The sequence below is a fragment of the Chiloscyllium plagiosum genome, chromosome 13 (assembly GCF_004010195.1).
Source record: "Chiloscyllium plagiosum isolate BGI_BamShark_2017 chromosome 13, ASM401019v2, whole genome shotgun sequence".
Lineage (NCBI taxonomy): Eukaryota > Metazoa > Chordata > Chondrichthyes > Orectolobiformes > Hemiscylliidae > Chiloscyllium > Chiloscyllium plagiosum.
In genome coordinates this window covers 79,249,678-79,271,366 of record NC_057722.1, presented here as the reverse complement: position 1 = coordinate 79,271,366, position 21,689 = coordinate 79,249,678, and the positions used below count along the sequence as shown (strand labels likewise).

The following is a 21,689-nucleotide window of genomic DNA, read 5'->3' as shown; positions in this document are numbered from 1 at the left end:
ACTATTGGGTTATGGCAATATTCCCTAACTGTCCTCACTTTGTCCAAAAACAGCAAACTGGTAAGTCAAAACTTTAATTTTGCACCACTCAGAACATTTGCAAATACATTAGCGAAAAGGGGAATTTTTTTTTACTGGATCAGAAGACTGCTGGTTAGATAGCATGTGGATTCTGGGAGCAGTGTTACCATTTTGAATGCACCTGCTAGATGATGACTGGCAGTTAACTGCTGTGCTTTGTTTAAATCAAATGGGTTGACTCTGGTCGACGTACTGCCAATGAACCAGAGAATAGGCACCTGTTCAGTTGTGAAAAGATACATTGTATGCACGTGTTCTATCTGCAAAAAAAAAAAGGCCCTGTATATTAATACACACAGTTTCTAGTATGTGCATGTGCTTACTTATTTATGGCTTTTTGGTAAGCACTTTTGGGCTTTTTGGCTTGTTGGCAACATACTGTTAGTAAAAACACTATGTTGCTATGTATGGGATGTGATGTATGAATTTGTGTGATGCTACAAGTTTGAGCCATATGTCCCAAAGACTGCTGGATCTAAACCGTTTCCAACTTTAGATGTTCCTCCATGATTGGACAACATTAGCTACATAAAATCACGTTATTCTGCCCATTGAGTCCACACTGACCCTCTGGAGACCATCCCACCCAGACCAAACTCCTTTACCCTATCCCTGTAACCCTGCATTTCCCATGGGTAATCCACCTAGCCTGCACGTCCCTGAATACTGCAGACGCTGAAAATCCACAACAAAAACAGAAACTCAGCAGTACCTGTAGAGATAAAGCAGAGTCAGTGTTAGATAATATGGCCTTTTATCAGAATGAATGCATGAATTGCTAAGGGAAAGATGGTCAATCCAGTTCTGATGAAGGGTCAGACCTGAAATGTTAAGTCTGCTTTCACTCCTCAGATACTGCCAGGCCTGTTGAATTTCTCTAGCAATTTCTGTTTTCATTTGAGGTTAGTTCAGTTAATTAGATAACACTTACATTCTCCTAATTTCAAAGGGCAGTTGAGGACTGCAGATGCTGGAAATCGATCAAAGTGTGGTTTTGGAAAAGCACAGCAGCTCAGGCAACATCAGAGGAGCAGGAGAGTCGATATTTTGAGCATAAGCCCTCCTGATCCTGGGATGCTGCCTGACTGGCTGTGTTTTTCCAGCACCACATGTTTTGCCCTTTGAAACTACTTGGCAAACCAGTGTGCTCTAGGCCAGTGATGAGCCTGGTCAGTGATGCCGACATCCCCAAAAAGAATCAACATTACGTAAGGTCCTTTCGTCTCAATCATGAGCAGTTTCATTTGTGATTCCTTGCACTTTGATTTTTATTGTGCAAGACACAATGACCTGAGATGTTCAGGGTTTCCAACTGGTTAATAGTGAATGTTTGGGGAGTACAGTTAACTGAGTTTTCCACATTACATTACATTAGATTACATTACATTACAGTGTGGAAACAGGTCCTTCGGCCCAACAAGTCCACACCGACCCGCCGAAGCGCAACCCACCCATACCCCTACATTTACCCCTTACCTAACACTACGGGCAATTTAGCATGGCCAATTCACCTCACCTGCACATCTTTGGACTGTGGGAGGAAACCGGAGCACCCAGAGGAAACCCACGCAGACACTGGGAGAACGTGCAAACTCCACACAGTCAGTCGCCTGAGTCGGGAATTGAACCCGGGTCTCTGGCACTGTGAGGCAGCAGTGCTAACCACTGTGCCACCGTGCCACATGCTCGTGGATTTCTTTTTGCCCTTACATATTGAAAAACTGAAGGTCACTGTTTCTTATCTTGATTAGACTTGCCCCTAAGTCATCCTGCTTAAAGTATGATGGGATAGTTCTGCAATGCTACTTGTGTCATAGTGATGTTAAATGTTGGTATGTTTCAAACTTGGCATGCTAAGTTTCTGTAAGTGTACACTGTAACTAATTTCCATACAAACCATTAGTCCATCTTCTCACTTTATAATTATTGAGTCAACATTTTATTTAAGTTGTGAAAGTTTTAAGGGTCTGTTTGAGAAATGGATGAACAGATGCTATATCCACCATTTCCTCAGCATCTCATACATTACCAGCTTGCACATCATGTATTAAAAACATTTTTGGGAGCATGTAGTTTTGTTTAGTTGTACATCTATATGCAATATGTACACATACTTTTAAAAATTTGATTTCTTGTTACAGAATGCAGTGTGTAAAGAGATTATCCCAACAAATGAATTGATCAACAGCAAACTAACTGCAAAGGCTAACCGTCAACTTCAGGATCCCCTGGTTATTATGACAGGAAATATACCAATTTGGTTGACTGAATTGGGAAGGACCTGGTACGAAACAAACCTCATTACTTTTATTTTCCTTTGCCACTAGATTAATAGTTTAATGAATTGATATCTACATTTTATACAAAGATTTTCAAATTCTGGTTTTTGTTTGATGCTTGTGTAGTAGCCTTTGTCCATGAATTTGTTAGTATATGTGGAACGCACAGTTCATTTAAACAAAAAAATAATGCTTGCGCAGGAAGAAAGCACTGCAAAAAGGAGAAAGTCATAATACAGTTCGTTTAGGTGGAAAGATGCCTTCGTGTAGTGATAGGTGGGTTGGGGGATGTGTAATCTGGATGATCACATTGCTCCAGCCATGGCATTTGACTTTTCCAGACTTTGACTTTCTTAAAATTCGTTCACGAGATGAATGAACTTAAGGCTGAGAAGTTGAGTTGATGGTTTTTAAAATCATGTTGATGGAGTCAAATTCTCTAATTTCCCTTGCAGCATATATACTTGGACAAAATGATATAGTCTAGTTTAAGTATAGATTTTACTGTTCAGTACTGCAATAAAAAGAATTGATCTGCAGGCTATTGGCTGTAAAACAATGAGTAAGGTAATGCAAAAAAAAGTCTGCCGTACCTAACCATACTTAGACTTTGCTGTCTTCAGAAAAATGAAATTCAACATTATGCATTGGGTTTTTTTCCCCATTTACTTAGCTTTTTCGAAGTAACTCCAGTTTAGATAGTCTTGTTGACCGAACAGTTGAAATCGCAGGAATTCCCCAAGAACTAGGAAGCTTGGAGAACCCTAAAAGGTTGATCCAATATTTTTTGCTGAGTTTAAGGGGAATTGCCAAGTTACTTTCCTGAAGGTTGTGCAAGAAAGCAGACAGTATATTCGGGTGGGTCGTAGAATATCCAAGACTTCACTTCATACCAGGCATTTTAGGGAACTATACCGTCCAGAATAATTGCAGCTCATGTGATGTGTTAACGCTAGCAGCATTTGTTTTTCAACTGCATGGTCAGAGTACATCTTAACATGAAATCGGTTTTCAGTGCAATGGCATCTCCTATTTCTGGTAAAAAGGTAGCTAAAAGTAGTAAATGATCTTCCAGATGAAGATAACCTGTCTTGAGTTTGGCTTAACAAGAGCAGTAAAGAATTAATGACTTGTAATTTTTCTCTGAATTTAAAAGCAGGTCACCAATGATCTTGTTTGTTTTTAAGCCCGTTTTTTTTCCCGTTCGACACACGGCAAATGTTGTTCTATGTGACTGCGTTTGATCGAGATCGAGCCATGCAGAGATTACTAGATACTAACCCAGAAATCAATCAGTCTGATTCGCAAGATAGTAGAGTTGCTCCCCGCTTGGATCGGAAAAAGGTAAGCTGCCTGTATTGTAGCTTAACATGGCAGTTTTTCACTATTACGTGAGCTATGTGCTATTTGCTGTTTTAGAAATACATAAGTAATTCTAAAAATATTGCGTTGGTTTTCAAATCAATGTGGAAAAAAAAACTAAAGGACTAATTCTGCTATTTCAATCCCGTATTAGTTTCTGGACTGGCATGCTAGACTGAAAGACCTTCACTATAATATTTTACTAATGTTGAAAAGCTATCAGAAGCAAATGTTTGGGAGAAAAGTACTTTCAAAAATGCGAGTTTCTGGTTTTCTGGGGTGATTCTGCTCAGGAAGGGAGAAGAGCTAACATCAGTCAGCTTTCTAAATCGTGACAAGATATTAAAGGATGACCCACCTGTTAATACATACCTGGGTGCTGATGAGGCAATGTATATGCTACAGAACGTATTAAAACAAATTTTGACAGTTTTAATGGATATTTTTCAGCATGACATTCAACAAAATTTACGGAAACTTTTACTATTGCAGTTGCTACATTCTGCAAGTATAATATAATCCTTATCGGTGACTGCAGGGATTTGTCTGTTAGAATTTTGTTGTTTCAATGAGCCTTGAATGCAGGTCTCTTCACACATTAGGGAAAACCTTCTTGTGATTTTATTTTGTAGACCCTTTATTGGATTTTCCCTAGTACTTCGGTTACCTTCTTCAAATTGTTTTGTCACCCCATAATCCCCTCCCTCCACAGATTAGTAATCCTTTTCCAAATTATTGGAGAAACTCTGGTCTGGCAACAACCGTGGAGAGAAAGCAGAATTAACATTTCACATCCAGTGATCCTTCAGAACTGATAATAGCTAGGAGATGGTGGTAACAGGTATGGGTGGAGGAGAGGAGTGATTAGATTGTATCTCTCTCTCTGGCTCCAGCTTTGCCAATAACAGGGAGACAAAAGATGGATGATAGTATGCTCAGGGGAAAGACAAGCTGATAATGCAGACTGTAAGTAAGGGAAAATCTGTTGACTGTGCTGAATGCGGCCTGTCATGACATGTATGGGGTGAGTGAAGGAGCTAGAAGGCAGTGTTCAGACCTAAAAATTAATGAACTCTATATTGAGTCCTGAAGGCTGCAGAGTCCCCAAGCAGAATCTGAGGTGCTGTTTTTCCAGCTTGTGCTGATCTCCACATGAACACTGCAGCAGGCCCAAGACACACGTTGGCTGGGGAAGAGGGATTTGTTGAAATGGCAGGTAGCTGATGGTAATTTTTGAGGACATAACATGGGTGTTCTGCAAAGTGGTCATCCAGTCTGTTTCAGCTCCCCAGTATAGCAGAGACCGCGTTGTGAGCAGCGAATGCAGTTGACTAGATTGAGTAAAGTGTAGGTAAATTGCTGTGTGTGTGGAGCCTTGGATAGTGAAGGGGTAGATGTTTTCTATCATTGTGAGAGTAGAAATATGCATGACATTTCAGAAGAAATTTAACAAGCGCTTTACCTCGTGCCAATTTGGAGATAATTCTCAGAGCAATGCTCACCTGGTGGTTGTGTGAGAATGAATTATTGCATACAGTCTGGTCACTATTATAGGAAGGATGTGGAAGCGTTGGAAAGAGTTCAGAGGAAATTTACTAGGATGTTGCCTGATATGAAGGGAAGGTCTTATAAGGAAAGGCTGAGCGAACTGAGGCTGTTTTCATTTGAGAGAAGAAAGTTGAGAGGTGACTCAGTTGAGACATACAAGATAATCAGAGGGTTAGATAGGGTTGAATTGAATTTGAATTGAATGGAGCTTTTTTACTTGTATGGTGATGGCTTGCACGAGAGGATGTGGCTTTAAATTGAGGAGTGATAGATATAGGACAGATGTCCGAGGTAGTTTCTTGAATCGGAGTAGTAGTCGGGGGGGTGAAACTCACTGCCTGCAAAAGTGGTGGATTTGCCAACTTGAAGGGTATTTAAATGGTCATTGGATAGACGTGTGGATGAAAATGGAATAGTGTAGGTTAGATGAGCTTCAGACATGGTCAGTGCAACGTAGAGGGCAGAAGAACATAACAGCGCAGTACAGGTTCTATGAATTGGTTATCTGTGAAATTCAAATAATCTCATAATCTGTGGGCTAATACAAATTACAGTGAAATTGCCTGGATTCCCCTTGATGTATGCAAGGGAATTGTTGGGGATTCTGCTGTTTTGGACATTGCAGCCAAAGTCAAACCTATTCTAAGCCAATGTGCACTAATGTCAAATGGTCTCCCAAAATATTCAGCTGCTTCCTTGAAAAAGATCCTTGTAAAAATGTACCCCAGTGTTCAATCCATCTCTTTCGAAAATTGACAAAGGAGCTTTAAACAACCATCATTCTTTCAGGTCTTAGAGAATTCTATTCAAGGTGTTAATTCTTTTTATTTCCCCTTCCCCCACAGCGTACTGTAAACAGGGAAGAGTTGTTGAAACAAGCAGAATCAGTAATGCAGGATTTAGGAAGTTCAAGGGCAATGTTGGAGATTCAGTATGAAAATGAAGTAAGCCTAATCTTCACATTTTGTTGGAATTTATAATTGTTGTGCCCAATTATTTTAATCCTGTTAACAATAACTTAACCTTCACTTCAACCTTTCTAAAACTAAACAGCTAACATCTTCCTTAGGTTGGGACTGGCCTAGGTCCAACATTGGAATTCTATGCACTTGTATCTCAGGAACTGCAGAGAGCTGATCTGGGTCTGTGGCGGGGAGATGAAGTCACACTGTCCCATCCTAAAGGTAGGATTTGCCAAATAAAATTATGAAAATAATAAACTCAAATCCTTTAAACCTGCTGCCAGGTAATTAATTCAACTTTAAACAAAAGTAGTTGTGATTATATTGTGAAGCTTGAAATTACAGATCGTTCTGCTATAAAGCACATTTTCTGGATCAGTGGTGTTGGAAGAGCACTGCAATTCAGGCAGCATCCGACACTGACCTTTTACTCAACAATGCTTCGTGTTACCATAACCATTTTCAGATTCTCATTCCTTCCTTTTGAACGACATAATTTTCATGAAGTAAGTGCAGCTTGTATTAGCCAAGCTGAAATGAATAACTTCACACAAGTAGAAGGTGATGAGGACTGCAGATGCTGGAGAGTTGGAATTGATAAAGTGTAACGCTGGAAAAGGCACAGCAGGTCAGGCAACATCCAAGGAGCAGGCAAGTTGACATTTTGAGTAGGACCCTTCAACGTCGACTCTCCTCCTTGAATGCTGCCTGACCTGCTTTGCTATTTCCAGCGTCGCACTTTATACAACTTTCGCAAGGTTTGTGAAGGTTTGTAGCTCAGGCTGAGGTTTAGGGTGTAGGTTTGCTTGCTGAGCTGTAGGTTTGATATCCAGACGTTTCATTACCTGGCTAGGTAACATCATCAGTGGCGACCTCCAAGTGAAGCGAAGCTGTTGTCTCCTGCTTTCTATTTATATCTTTCTCTGGATGGGGTTCCTGGGGTTTGTGGTGATGTCATTTCCTTTTTGTTTTCTGAGGGGTTGATAGGTGGCATCTAGATCTGTGTTTGTTTATGGCGTTGTGGTTGGAGTGCCAGAGAATTCCTCGAGGCCTGGCACTCCAACCACAACGCCATAAACAAACGCATAGATCTCGATGCCATCTATCAACCCCACAGAAAATGAACAGGAAATGACATCACCACAAACCCCAGGAACCCCATCCAGGAGAAAGATATAAATAGAAAGCAGGAGACAACAGCTTCGCTTCACTTGGAGGTTGCCACTGAGAATGTTACCTAGCCAGGTAATGAAACGTCTGGATATCAAAACCTACAACTCATCGAGCAAACCTACACCGTAAACTTTATACAACTGTCAAGGTATAACTCAAACCTACATTTGGCAGCTAGCTAATATAAAATTAGTGTTAATGATAACTTGTAACATTGTAGTCAGATTAACTTGAGGTTTTGAACTGAAAGCTGATGATCGTTTCGACAAAAGCTGAAATTCTGGTGAGGTGCAATACTGGCTGTATGCAGAGCCTGCCCGATTCTGACTGTAATCCTTATGTCTTTTCACTTTTACTGAATTCTTTTGGTTCAACTTTTTATTTTTTAAAACCTGTTTCTTGGCCAATACCAGTTGTATTATAAAGTCGAAGCAATTATTCAGAACTGCTTGGAACAAGGATAAAACTGCTCATCAGCTAACTACCTTAATTGTGCTGTCAGGTAGCCAAGAAGGGACCAGATACATCCATAATCCCCGGGGCCTTTTCCCTGTCCCTTTCGGAAGGAATACAAAGCCGGCACATGTGGCTAAAGTGAAAATGAAATTGCGATTTTTGGGCAAGTTTTTGGCCAAAGCGATCATGGACTTTCGATTGGTATGTTTTACTGGTAACTATGACTGTATGAATCTGCAAGCAATTGAGAATGCTTATTACAAATTGTGTGCAAGTTTATAAGTTGGTAATAGTACTTTACTGTAAGCAACAGTAAATTGATGTAGGAATTGAGGCTGGAGACTGTTTTACAAAGCTATTTCTAGTTTTCTGTAACTGTCAAGTGTAATTGTTATAGCCAGATAAGATTACCTTACACAATTCACTTTGGCTTTAATATAGAATTGGAATTATGACATTTGATTTAGTCCCATATCAAAGAAAATTGCAGAAAATAATTGCTTAAGGTGTAGTGATGATATATTAACATCAATAGAAGATTGACGAGCTATCAGCATGTAGCTTGCATAATTAATCTTTGTCGGATGTGATGAGTGAAGTCCAGGGATTTGTGCTTGGGGCCCCAACAGCTAACCATTTAAATCAGTGACTCTGAGACTGGTGAAAGCATAGTAGCTAAACCAGCATATGACACAAAAGTTAGGAAGGAAAGTTGTTTTGAAAGAGACAGGAGTTTGCATGAAGTAATCAAAAATAGGGATAAACTTAAAACAACCAACTGCAGATACTGGAAATCTGAAAACAGAAATTCTTGGTGAACTTTAACTTTGGCAGCATCAAGGTAGGGATTTTCAGTCACCCACAATTTGGAGACCACATCTCAAACACTGTGCAGTTTTAGTCTCCTTATTTACTGAAGAATGTAAATGCATTGGAGATAGATCAGAGGAGATTTACAAGGTAAGTATCTAGAAAGAGTGGGTTGTCTTATGAGGATTCGTTGGATAAGCTAATCTTTATTCTCATTGGAGTTCAGATGAGTGAGGAGTGAATTGATTGAAGTCTATAAAATCCTGAATTGCCTGAGGTTGGACCTGGAAAGGGTATTTCTTTTTCTAAGTCCAGAACTAGGGAGCACTCATTCAAAATGAGGGATTACACTTCAATGACAGAATTTTTTGATAGTTGTGGAACTTTGCCCCTCCAGGTAGTGAAAGCAGGATTGTAGAATTTTTTTTAAGGTCGAGTAGATTCTAATAATCAAGGGGATTGATGTTTATTGGGAAAGATGGGGAAAACAATTTGGCGATGATCGTATTGAATTGATAGCAAAGCAGGCTTAAGTTGCCAAATGGCTGTCTCCTGTTTTATTTAAAATGCTTGTGTACGCAGTGGTATTACCACTGACTAATCCAGAACATCCTTGGCGTCAGCATTGAACAGAAACGGAACTGGACCTGCCAAAACAATGCTGGGGGAGAATTTGGGGAGGCAGTGTTATTGTGGAAATGTCAGTGGGCATCTTAAATAAAAATTGGCTGTTAATTGTTCAAATTTTAAAAAAGTCATCTAGTTCACCAGTGTCCCTTTTTTAGTGAAGGAAATGTGCTATCCCTACCTTTTCTGGTCTACAAAGGACTTCAAACTCATCACAATGTACTTAACTCTTAACTGCCTTTGAGACAATTAGATATGGGCATTTCATAATGCCCTATCCAGTGGCACCCACATCCCATGAACAAATATTTTTTAAAAAGTGATTGCAAGAGCAGAGTCTGAGGCAGTTCCCCCACCTGACTCCTCCATGTGTCTGCAATGTGTCTCTTAGGGCTGTGATGGCACACACACTCTACTTGTCTGGTTGGCACTTCATTCATTTATACTCAAAACCTTTATTAACACCTCAATTGGCACCTTAAGTATTCATTCCACCCAACACAGTCACACAGTGGCAGTAATGTGTGTCATCTACAAGTCATGGTCCAACCACTCACTATTGTATAAGGAACCTTACCTTCCAAAGCTGAAAAATCTACAACTTGGAAAGACAAGGGCAGTATGAATCTGGGAGCATCTGCAATTTCCCCTCCAGTTCCATCCTGACTTAAGGTTGTTCCTTCAGTGCCACTGGGTCAAAATCCTCAAACTCACTTGCTAACAGTAATGTGGGTATAGCTCCATCTTATGAATTGAGCAGTTCAACAAGGAAGGTCACCACCATCAAGTTAAGTAGTAGACCAGAAAGATGGAATTATTGAACTTGCTTGAATGTTGACAATCACTTTACCATAATTGAGGTAAAGCATGAGACAAAGGGCACTAATTCATCACCTATTTCTAGATCCAGATTGTTTTCTTTATATTCACTTGTGGGGCGTGGGCTTCCTGAGTGGACTAACATTTTTACCTGTTTCTAATTGCCCATAAGGTAGTGGTGAGCTTGTGGCCGTAGTTACAACTCAATGACTTGCAAAACCATTTCAGAGGACTTTACAGCAGACCCACAGTACTTTTCCCAATACCAACTAGCTTTGTACTGATCTTAAGAGCAATATTACAGGAGTTGGTCTGTGAAAAGCATTCGGAGGTGGGGGGGCGGGGGGAAGCTTTACTATTGTCAGGAAATACAAGTTCCCTCACTGGTTATGCACCAGGCAGTTGGGCAACATCTGAAAGGTTTCTTCAACCGTTTTCAAAGCACCTCTTTTGTAAATTGTGCAAATAAGTTGAACTTGCCTCTCCGTAGTTAACAGAACATTTCTGTATCACTTGAGAGCAGATATTGAGGAAGGACCTCCATTTTTATCTGTAAAGTGTTAAAGTAAATTAGAAAAATTTTTGATGAGAGCCATGCATAGACTTTTATTTAGGCAGCAATCTAGTGGCAGCTGTTAGTTGAACAGATTCCACTGCTAATTCACTTGTGGGATAGTTAGCTGCCAAGAGGATTTTTCTAATAATTGATCAGGTAAAGTTCTGTTCAGTAAAAATAAAATCTCTTCCAACAGAACAGTAACTGGAAAGTGACTTAGAGCTACTGCAGAAAGGTTTCCAAATTGAAACTTCTAAATTAGCTTGTCATATACTTCAGTCCGTTGTTTTGCCATGTTCCAGTGATTGATTGATTGTCCAAATGAGGTTTAAAAAAAGAACGAAGGGGTCAAATTAACTATAATTATAATTAGATGATGGACTACTTGCCCTCAGCTGAATTTCAATTGTGTAAAAGCTCAAAGTCTGTATAAGGACACATCTGTTAGCAAGTTATAATAATTGTATATTTTCCTAAAAATCTTAAATTCTTAACGATCAATAGTCACAGAAGTGGGGTTCTGCATGGAGCATTGAATTTTTTTGTATGCATAGATATTCAGAGATGACGCTGCAATCACTATCTTTTCGTATAAAAATCATCTCATCATTGAACTGCAAGTTTACATTACTGTGCTTTTATTCTGTTCAAAATCAATTCTGTTTATTGCAAAGTAGCCAATTAAGGTGTATATAATGGAACTACATAATAGATTTTAAACTAGACATTCATAAGACTTCTGCATTCAACTTTGAGATTTGGAATCTGTATCTTATTCTGTGGTGCATCTCACTGCAATATGCATCGCAGACTTGCAGTGACTTATTTTAGTGAAATGTATAATTCGGATCCAGAATTGGGAAGTATGTTGACATTGAGTTTGTAAATGCCTATTCATTGTGTAACTTCACTTTTTTTATTACCCCTTCCTCCTGCCCTGGCTTGCTTTCTGTATCACTATGGCTCTGCCTCTGTGTGTGTGCCCCCCGCACCCCCCCCACCTTTGTGTGTGTCTGCGCATGCCCTCCCCCCCGATGTGTGTCTGCGCACGCCCCCGTGTGTGTGTATGCGCCTCTCTCACTCACCACCCCCACCACCACCATTTGTTTTGAACAGTTGGATTTGCCTCTTAGTCTATCATTTTACAAATGGATGCTGCGGCAAGAAATTTCCCTCTGCTCCCATGACCTCTTCAACATTGATCCAGTTGTAGCAAAATCAATTTGTCATCTTGAGGATATCATAAAACAAAAGAAGAAATTAGAGCAGGACAGATCACAGGTAAGAATGAACAATGTCAGCAAGTTTTGAGAAGATGTGTAGCTTGGACTGAGGTTCTGGATGTAGGTTTGCTCGCTGAACTGGAAGGTTCATTTTCAGACGTTTTGTCACCATACTAGTAACGTAGTGAACCTCCAGATGAAGCTTCATCCAGAGGGTCACTGATGATACCTAGTATCGTGACAAAACGTCTGAAAATGAACCTTCCAGCTCAGTGAGAAACCTACATCCATCAGCAATGTCAATTTGACCATTTTGCTTCCTGGCGTTCTTTATCCTTGCACCTGAAACAAGTGCATTTCTGGCATTCTGCACAAAAGAATATGTGACTTAAAGGGCAGTTTTGTTTGACTACCTTTGCAAAAAATGTAGACAGCTTAATTAAATATTATGGGTTAGCGCAATTCCCTTTTTAATAAAGTATCTCTTTTGCTTTCCCCAAAAACATTATGCTATTCTGTCTGTTCAAACCAAGAAGTGGGCACTTTCGGGTTTGAGAAATTCAGAGGAAATAGAACAACAGTTTTCCCACATGTTGTATGACTCTTACTGGACTAATTTTCCCTGTACTTTGAGTTCTCCAAAATGTTGGATATTGCTGTTTGTAAATAGAAAAACGTGTATGTTTAGGGCTCCTGATAAGGAATGTTCATTTATCAAGTTTTCTCATTCATTTATGGTTTATCTGCCAGGTTTTGCAATGGCATTTTGAGAATTAACCTGTTACTTGGCATGTCCAATGAGACAAACTTCAATCAACACTCATCTTAGAGATGAGGCAGTCCAGTTTTCATTTTCCAAATTTGTTTTGCAACAAATTTCCCTCAACTGAATTGCACTTGTTGACTGAAGGGAATATCAGGTTGCTGAGCATGTTCTCATTTTCCAAATGCTGCCAAGTGCACACTTGCTAAGTTCCCTAATGAGCTTGTTGTTTAGTTCGTGACTTGAAATGCGACAGTGACCTTACCTTGAAGAGTTGGCTGAGTCTTAGAGTTTGGCAGATGGCCATCTGATCTTCTGTGATCAATTTCTAAGGGCAATTTGACCCAGTTCTTTTCTCTTTGAACATCCCGTGCACATTTTGTGGAAAACTAAAACATTGACATTACCCAAGGGCAGGTATTTAGAGCATATAACTAGATTAGATTTAATGTTGTCAATGTGGATCTCTTGATAGAGCAAAGAATGTCTTCAACAGGCTCTGGAAAGCCTCAATATGAATGGCTGCTCTGTAGAAGATCTTGGACTGGACTTCACATTACCTGGATATGCCAGTGTTGAACTGAAAAAAGGAGGCAAGGATACAGTTGTCACCATACACAATTTGGAAGAGTATCTCAGGGTATGTATATAATTTTCATCTGCATAAAGTCAACAGCGAATAAACTTGGACCATACAAGACCTGTGACCATTAGTGTTCCACAGGGGTCGGTGCTCAGTCCACTTTTGTCATTGATATAAATTATTTGGATGATGATATAGAAGGCATGATTAGTATGTTTGCAGATGACACAGATTGGTGGTGTAGTGGACAGTGGAGAAGGTTATCTAAGATTATAAAAAAATCTTGATCAGTTGGGTCAAAGGGCTGAAGTGGTAGATGGAGTTCAATTTGGATAAATAAAAGATATTGCATTTTGGTAAAACAAGCAAAGGTAGGACTTGTACAATGAATGTTAGGGCCTTGGGTAGTGTTGTACAACAGAAAGACCTGTGGTTCAGGTACAGAATTCTTTTGAAGTTTGCATCACAACTAGATAGGGTGGGTAAGGCATTCAGCACACTTGGCTTCATTGCTTATTCCTCACAGTATAGGAGTTGGGATGTTATGTTGCAGTTGTATAAGAGGTTAGTGAGGCCTGTTCTGGAATACAGTGTCCAGTTCTGGCTACCCTGTTATCAGAAGGATATTATTAAGCCGCACAGGGTTGAGAAGAGATTGTCAGGTTTGGAGGGTTTGAGTTATAAAGAGAGGCTGGATAGAACATTACTAATCTGAAGCCCATCCCACCTACACTATTCCATGTAAGTCCATATGCCTGTCCAATGACGACTGAAATGCACTTAAACTTGGCGAATCTACTACCGTTGCAGGCAAGCATTCCATACCCTTACTACTCTCTGAGTAAAGAAACTACCTCTGACATCTGTCTTATACCTATCTCCCCTCACTTTAAAGTTGTGTCCCCTCGTGTTTGCCGTTCCCCTATTTGGAAAAAGGCTCTCCCTGTCCAACCTATCTAACCCTCTGATTATCTTGTATGTCTCTATTAAGTCACTTTCCCACCTTCTTCTCTCTAACGAGAACAGCCTCAAGGCCCTCAGCCTTTTCTCGTAAGACATTCCTTCCATACCAGGCAACATCCTAGTAAATCTCCTCAGCATACATACATACCCTGCGATACTCTTCCAAATAGAGTCATAGAGTTTTACAGCACAGAAACAGACCCTTCAATCCAACTTGTCCATGTCGACCAGATATCTTAACCTAGTCTAGTTCCACGCCAGCACCCAGCCCATATTCCTCCAAACCCTTCCTATTATACCCATTCAGATGCTTTTTTAAATGTTGCAATTGTACCAGCCTCCGCCACTTCCTCTGGCAGCTCATTCCATACATGCACCACTCTCTGCGTGAAAAAGTTGCCCATTAGGTATCTTTTATATCTTTCCCATCTCCCTAAACCTATGTCTTCTAGTTATGGACTCCCCCACCCCAGGTAAAAGACTTGTCTATTTATCCTATCCATGCCCCTCATGATTTTGTAAACCTCTATAAGGTTCAACCTTAAATGCTTCAGGGAAAACAGCCTCAGCCTGTTCAGCGTCTCCCTATAGCTCAAATCCTCCAACCCTGGCAACATTCTTGTAAATCTTTTCTGAACCGTTTCAAATTGCACAACATCCTTCTGATAGGAAGGAGACCAGAATTGCGGGCAATATTCCAACAGTGGCCTAACCAATGTCCTGTACAGCTGCAACATGACCTCACAACTGCTATACTCAATACTCTGACCAATAAAGGAAAGCATACTAAACGCCGCCTTCACTCTCCTGTCTACCTGCGACTCTACTTTCATGGAACTATGAACCTGCACTTCAAAATCTCTTCTTTTTTTTTCCCAGCAACGCTCCCTAGGAGTGTATAAGTCCTGCTAAGATTTGCTTTCCCAAAATGCAGCACCTCACATTTATTTAAATCAAACTCCATCTGCCACTCTTCAGCCCATTGGCCCATCTGATCAAGATCCTGTTGTAATCTGGGGTAGCCTTCTTCGCTGTCCATTGCGTCTCCAATTTGGTGTCATCTGCAAACTTAACTAACTACACCTCTAACTCACATCCAAATCATTTATATAAATTACGAAAAGTAGTAGATCCAGCACTGATCCTTGTGGCCTTTCACTGGTCACAGGCCTCCAGTCTGAAAAACAGCCCTCCACCACCACCCTCTGTCTTCAACCTTTGAGCCAGTTGTGTATCGAAATTACTAGTTCCCCCTGTATTCCATGAGATCTAACCTTGCTAACCAGTCTCCCCTGGGGAACCTTGTCGAACGCCTTACTGAAGTCCATATAGATCACGTCTACTGCTCTGCCCTCATCAATCCTTTTTGTTCATTTTATCAAAATCTCAAGTTAGTGAGACGTAATTTCCCATGCATAAAGCCATGTTGACTATTCCTAATCAGTCCTTGCCTTTCTAAATACATGTACATCCTGTCCCTCGGGATTCCCTCCAGCAACTTGTCCACCAGTGACGTCAGGCTCACTGGTCTATAGTTCCCTGGCTTGTCCTTACTACCTTTCTTAAGTAGTGGTACCACATTAGCCAACTCCAGTTTTCCGGCACCTCACCTGTGACTATTGATAAAAATATCTCAGCAAGGGGCCCAGCAATCGCGTAGCTTCCAGCAGAGTTCTAAGGTATACCTGATCAGGTCCTGGAGGTTTATCCACTTTTATGCATTTCAAGATATCCAGGACTTCCTCTGTAATATGGGCATTTTTCAAGTTGTCACCGTCTGTTTCCTGACATTCTGTACCTTCCATGTTCTCCTCCACAGTAGACACTGATGCAAAATACTTGTTTAGTATCTCCCCAATTTTCTGCGGCTCCACACAAAGGTCGCCTTGCTGCTCTTGAGGGGCCCTATTCTCTCCCTAGTTACCCTTTTATCCTTAATATATTTGTAAAAAACCCTTTGTATTCTCCTGAATTCTATTTGCCAAAGCTATCTCATGTTCCATTTTTGCCCTCCTGATTTCCCTCTTCAGTATACTCCTCCTGCCTTTATACTCTTCTAAGGATCTACTTGATCTATCTTGTCTATACCTCTCATATGCTTGCTTCCTTTTTCTTGACCAGCCCTCAATTTCTTTCGTCATCCAACATTCCTTCCACCTACCAGCCTTTCCCTTTCACGCTAACAGGAATATACAGTCTCTGAACTCTTGTTATCTCATTTCTGAAGCCTTCCCATTTTCCATCCATCCCTTGACCTGCAAGCATCTGCCCCCAATCAGCTTTTTCACATTCTTTTCTAATACAATCTAAATTAGCCTTCCTCCAATTTAGAATTTCAACTTTTAGATCTGGTCTATCCTTTTCCATCACTATTTGATGTGGGCGGCACGGTGGCACAGTGGTTAGCACTGCTGCCTCGCAGCGCCAGAGACCCGGGTTCAATTCCCGACTCAGGCGACTGACTGTGTGGAGTTTGCACGTTCTCCCCGTGTCTGCGTGGGTTTCCTCCGGGTGCTCCGGTTTCCTCCCACAATCCAAAAGATGTGCAGGGTCAGGTGAATTGGCCGTACTAAATTGCCCGTAGTGTTAGATAAGGGGTAAATGTAGGGGTATGGGTGGGTTTCGCTTCGGCGGGTCGGTGTGGACTTGTTGGGCCGAAGGGCCTGTTTCCACACTGTAATCTAATCTAATCTAATCTAATCTATTTTAAAACTAATTGAATTATGGTCGCTGGCCCCAAAGTGCTTCCCCCAGTGACACCTCAGTCACCTGCCCTGCCCTATTTCCCCAAGAGTAGGTCAAGTTTTGCGTCTTCTCTAGCAGGTACATTCATATACTGGATCAGAAAATTTTCTTTTACGCACTTAACAAATTCCTCTCCATCTAAACCCTTAACACTATGGCCGTCCCAGTCGATGTTTGGAAAGTTAAAATCCCCTACCATAACTACCCTATTATTCTTACAGATAACTGAAATCTCCTTACAAATTTGTTTCTCAATTTCCTGCTGACTCTTTGGGGTCTATAATGCAATCCTAATAAGGTGATCATCCCTTTCTTCTTACTGATTCCACTCAAATAACTTCCCTGGATGTATTTCCGGGAATATCCTCCCTCAGCACAGCTGTAATGCTATCCCTTATCAAAAATGCCACTCCCCTTCCTCTCTTGTCTCCCTTTCTATCCTTCCTGTAGCATTTGTATCCTGGAACATTAAGCTGCCACTCCTGCCCATCCCTGAGCCATGTTTCTGTAATTGCTATAATATCGTAGTCCCATGTTCCTAACCCTGTCTTGAGTTCATATGCCATCCCTGTTAGGCCTCTTACATTGAAATAAATGCAGTTTAATTTCAGTCCTATCTTTGTTCTCTGCTTTGTCCCTGCCTATCCTGACTGACTCGCTTCTTCTCTCAATTTTTAAAATCACACAACACCAGGTTGTAGTCCAACAGCTTTATTTGGAAGCACTAGCTTTCGGAGCGCTGCTGCTTCAGGTGGTTGTGGATGAAATAGCAACAGTCTGAAAGCTAGTGCTTCCAAATAAACTTGTTGGACTATAACCTGGTGTTGTGATTTTTAACTTTATACACCCCAGTCCAAATCTTTCTCAGCTGTACCAGTCTCTGGTTGATCTTGAACCCCCTGGGTCCAACGCCCCTCACCTTATTAGTTTAAATCCTCCTGAGCAGTTCTAGCAAATTTCCCTGCCAGTATATTAGTCTCCTCCTCCTAATTCAGGTGCAATCCATCCATCTTGTACAGGTACTTCTATCCCAGAAGAGATTCCAATGATCCAAAAATGTGAATCCTCCTGCCATACACCAGCTGCTCAGCCATGTATTCATCTGCTCTATCCTCCTATTCCTATCCTCACTAGCTCATAGCACCAGAAGTAATCCAGATATTACTACCCTCGAAGACCTCCTTTTCAAATTCCTGCCTAACTCTCTCTATATTCTCCCTTTAGAATCTCATCCTTTTCCCTTCTTATGTCGTTGGTTCCAATGTGTACAGTGACCTCCTGCTGGTCCCCTCTCCCCTTTTGAGAACATTCTGCACCCTCTCTGAGACATCCTCGATCCTGGCACCAAGGAGGCAACACCATTCTGATTTTTTTTGCTGCTGGCCACAGAAACGTCTAAAAATGCCTCCGACTCGAGGGTCCCCTAACATAATCGATCACTTGGAACCCAAAATAACCTTCATTACATTGGAGCCTGTCTTGATACCAGAAACTTGGCTGTTTGTGCTACCTTCCCCCGAGAATCTGTCACCCCTACATTTTCCAAAACAGCATACTTTTTTGAAATGAAGATAGTGACAGAAGACTCCTGCAACACCTGCCTACCTCTTACCCTTCCTGGAAATAACCCATCCATGTGACTCTCTGGGTTTTCTCCCTTCCTATAACTGCCATCCATCACACCCCCTTGGTCTTGTAAATTCCTCATTGGATCTGTTGGAGTTAGAGGCATTCAGTTTGATAGGATTCGCAACCAGCGACATTTATTGCAGATATAATCCTCAGTAACATGTAAACTCTCCCTAAATTCCCACATCAGACAAGAAGAGCATATCACTCTACTAAGGGCCATTTTTGCTTCTTCCAATCTACAGACCCAGAAAATAGCACTGTCTTATTCCGATACAAAACACTGCTCCAGGCTAACTTAACACTTATGACTTCAGAGACATATCTCAATAAAACATATAATCAATAAAGAACCCACTCTATTGTAGATTTACAGCAAGGCTATGCTTAAAACTATTCACTTACCTGTTTGTGTTGTGGGGCTCTTCCACTGGCACATAGGGCATCGAGGTATGGCCTTATATAAGGGTATAGATAAGGTGAATGGCTGGTGTCTTTTCCTGAAGGGATTTCAAGACGAGGGGGCACATTTTTAAGGTGAGTGGAGAGATTTTTAAAAAAGACGAGGCATTTTTTTTACAGAGAGGGTGGTTCTCATGTGGAATGAACTTCCTGAGGAAATGGATGTGGATGCAATTGCAATGTTTAAAAGGCATTTGGATGAATACAGGAATAGGAAAGCTTTGAAGGGATATGGACAAGGAGCAAGCAGGTGGGTCTAGTTCAGTTTGGGATTATGTTCTGATGGCTCTGTTTCCATGCTGTATGACTCTGACTAAGGAGAATATTTTTAAGGTGAGAGGAGAAAAGATTTTTAAAAAGTGTGGGGCAATTTTTCATAGTGGTTAGTATATGGAATGAACTTCAAGAGGCAGTGGTGGATGCGGGTACAGTTGCAACATTTGAAAGACATTTAGGTAAGTGCATGAAGAAAAAATATGTGGAGTGATGTGGGACTAGATTAGTTTGGGATTATGCTTGGCGTGGAGTTGTTGAACTGGAAGATTGTTTTCCTTGCTGTATGACACTGGAGAGGCAAAAGGGGGCCATTTGACCCGTCAAGTCTGCTCTGCCTTTCAGTTCATCAGTGATTTGATATTCTTGTATGCCACTTTTGTGCTGGTTACCCCTTCTCATTGATTCGCTTGCTGATTTGAAAGCCTGTATACTGAAGGATTGAGCCCTCTGCAGGAAAGAATGCCACAAATTGGCTGCCAGTTGGGAGAAGAAATGCTCATCTCTGTCCTAACTGGGCAAGCCCTGACTCTGTGAGATGATGCCCTCTGGTCCCAGACTGTCCCACAAGACAAAATAACCTCTTCACAACTATCATGTCAAGCCCTCCTACGAATCTCATGTTTCAATAAGGTCTCTCTCCCAAATTCCAATGACTACAGACCCAACCTACTCAATCTCTTGTCACAAAATCTCTCCAGACTCAGGATCAACCTGATGAGCCTGGTCTGAACTGCCAAGGGGACCATAGCTGTTCGCAATATTATAGGTCGGGTCTAACCAGTGCCTCTTTTGTCGATAGTTTTGCAAGAATCCTCTAATTTTTATATACTTCTGAAATAGCCTTGACTGAAGTCAGTTTGCTGAACATGGGATGCTAGCTTTTTGTGATTTCTTTTTTCTGGCATGGAGGAACTCCCCAAACTCTCTGCTGCAGATTTCATTTTCAATAATATCATGCTGCTCTGTTCTTCCTTCTAAGCTGTATCTTCACATTTTGCATCTGTCAAATTTTTGCCCACCACCTCAGCCTGACTATATTCCTTTTGTAGCACCCACCTGTTTTTGTCATCCACAGACTTGACAGTAGTACATTTACTTTCCTCACTTACATCATTAAATAATTCTGGCCCCCGCACTGATCACTGTCATATTCCAGGTTGTTAACCTACAAATGTCCCCCTTATCCCAACTCTGTCTTCTATTAGTCAGACAAACATTTAATCATGCTTTAAAAATTACCCCCCCCCCCCCCCCCCCAACACCACCAAATATTGTGGACCCTTATTCCGGAACCTAATGTGTTGTACCTTATTGAATGCCTTTTGGAAATACAACTGTATTAAATATCTTGATTCCCCTCTCTTTATTCTGCTTGCTATTTTCACTAAGAATTCTCGTCAATTTGTCCAGCATGATTTCCCCTTTATGAAGCCATGCTGAACTCTGCTTGAGGATAACATATATTTCTAATTTCTGGATTAGTGGTGCTGGAAGAGCACAGCAGCTCAGGCAGCATCCAACTGCTCCTCGGATGCTGCCTGAACTGCTGTGCTCTTCCAGCACCACTAATCCAGAATCTGGTTTCCAGCATCTGCAATCATTGTTTTTACCTGTATATTTCTAAATGCTGTGCTCATACATATTTTATAACGTTTTCCCAGTGACAGACATCTATAAGCCTATATTTACATATATTTTTATCTCCTTTTCATTTTTTTGAAGGAGAGTGTAACATGGCAGTTTTCAAATCCTCAAACTTTTCCTAATGGTTCTTAATGGTAATCTTGTACCTCTGCAGCTATTTCCTTCAATATCCAAGAATGTACTCATCAGGTTCAGGGGACTTGTTGGCACTTAAGCCCTATTAATTCTCCTATACTGTTTCTCTTGTGATAGTTATTGGATTTAATTCCTCCCCATCCTTGATTATTTCATCATCATCAAATATTACTATCTTTGACCGTGAAGACTGCAAACTATTCACTCAGCTCCTAAGCCCCCTCCGAGTTCTTCAATATTATTTCCTCGGCTTATTTTCTAAGAGTCCTGTGTTCACTTTGACCCCTCACTTCATTTTGAATATATTTAACTACTGTCAGATTTTATATGACTTGCTACTTTATCCATAAAGTTTCCTGTCTTCCTCCTGACTTTTTGGTATCTTTTGCTGGTTTCCCATTCCTGTGCCTTAGGCCTATTTTTTTTGCCCCATTGTATGTTTATTTTCTGTTTAATTTGGTACTGTCCTGAACTTGGTTAACCATGGTTGCTTTAGCCCCTCCCTTGAATTCTTCCTTACTGGGATATGTCATTTTATTAAATGACTGCTTTTGTTCCTGGCCTGTTTTCTGCTAAACTCCTTTCCCAGTCTA

General features: G+C 40.9%; 1 protein-coding gene across 11 annotated transcripts in view; it reads left to right on the top strand.

Moving 5' to 3' along the window:
• The window catches only part of trip12 (thyroid hormone receptor interactor 12), a 218,931-nt gene that overhangs the window by 183,413 nt on the left and 13,829 nt on the right, over window positions 1-21,689 (top strand). For 10 of the 11 annotated variants that reach the window (XM_043702805.1, XM_043702803.1, XM_043702807.1 and 7 more), the window contains 7 exons: window positions 2,223-2,365; window positions 3,548-3,704; window positions 6,116-6,214; window positions 6,340-6,454; window positions 7,908-8,062; window positions 11,790-11,954; window positions 13,135-13,299. In XM_043702805.1, coding sequence (XP_043558740.1) covers window positions 2,223-2,365; window positions 3,548-3,704; window positions 6,116-6,214; window positions 6,340-6,454; window positions 7,908-8,062; window positions 11,790-11,954; window positions 13,135-13,299 — 999 coding nt within the window. The remainder of the gene's footprint in view (window positions 1-2,222; window positions 2,366-3,547; window positions 3,705-6,115; window positions 6,215-6,339; window positions 6,455-7,907; window positions 8,063-11,789; window positions 11,955-13,134; window positions 13,300-21,689) is intronic. The other variant, XM_043702809.1, reaches the window with a different exon arrangement.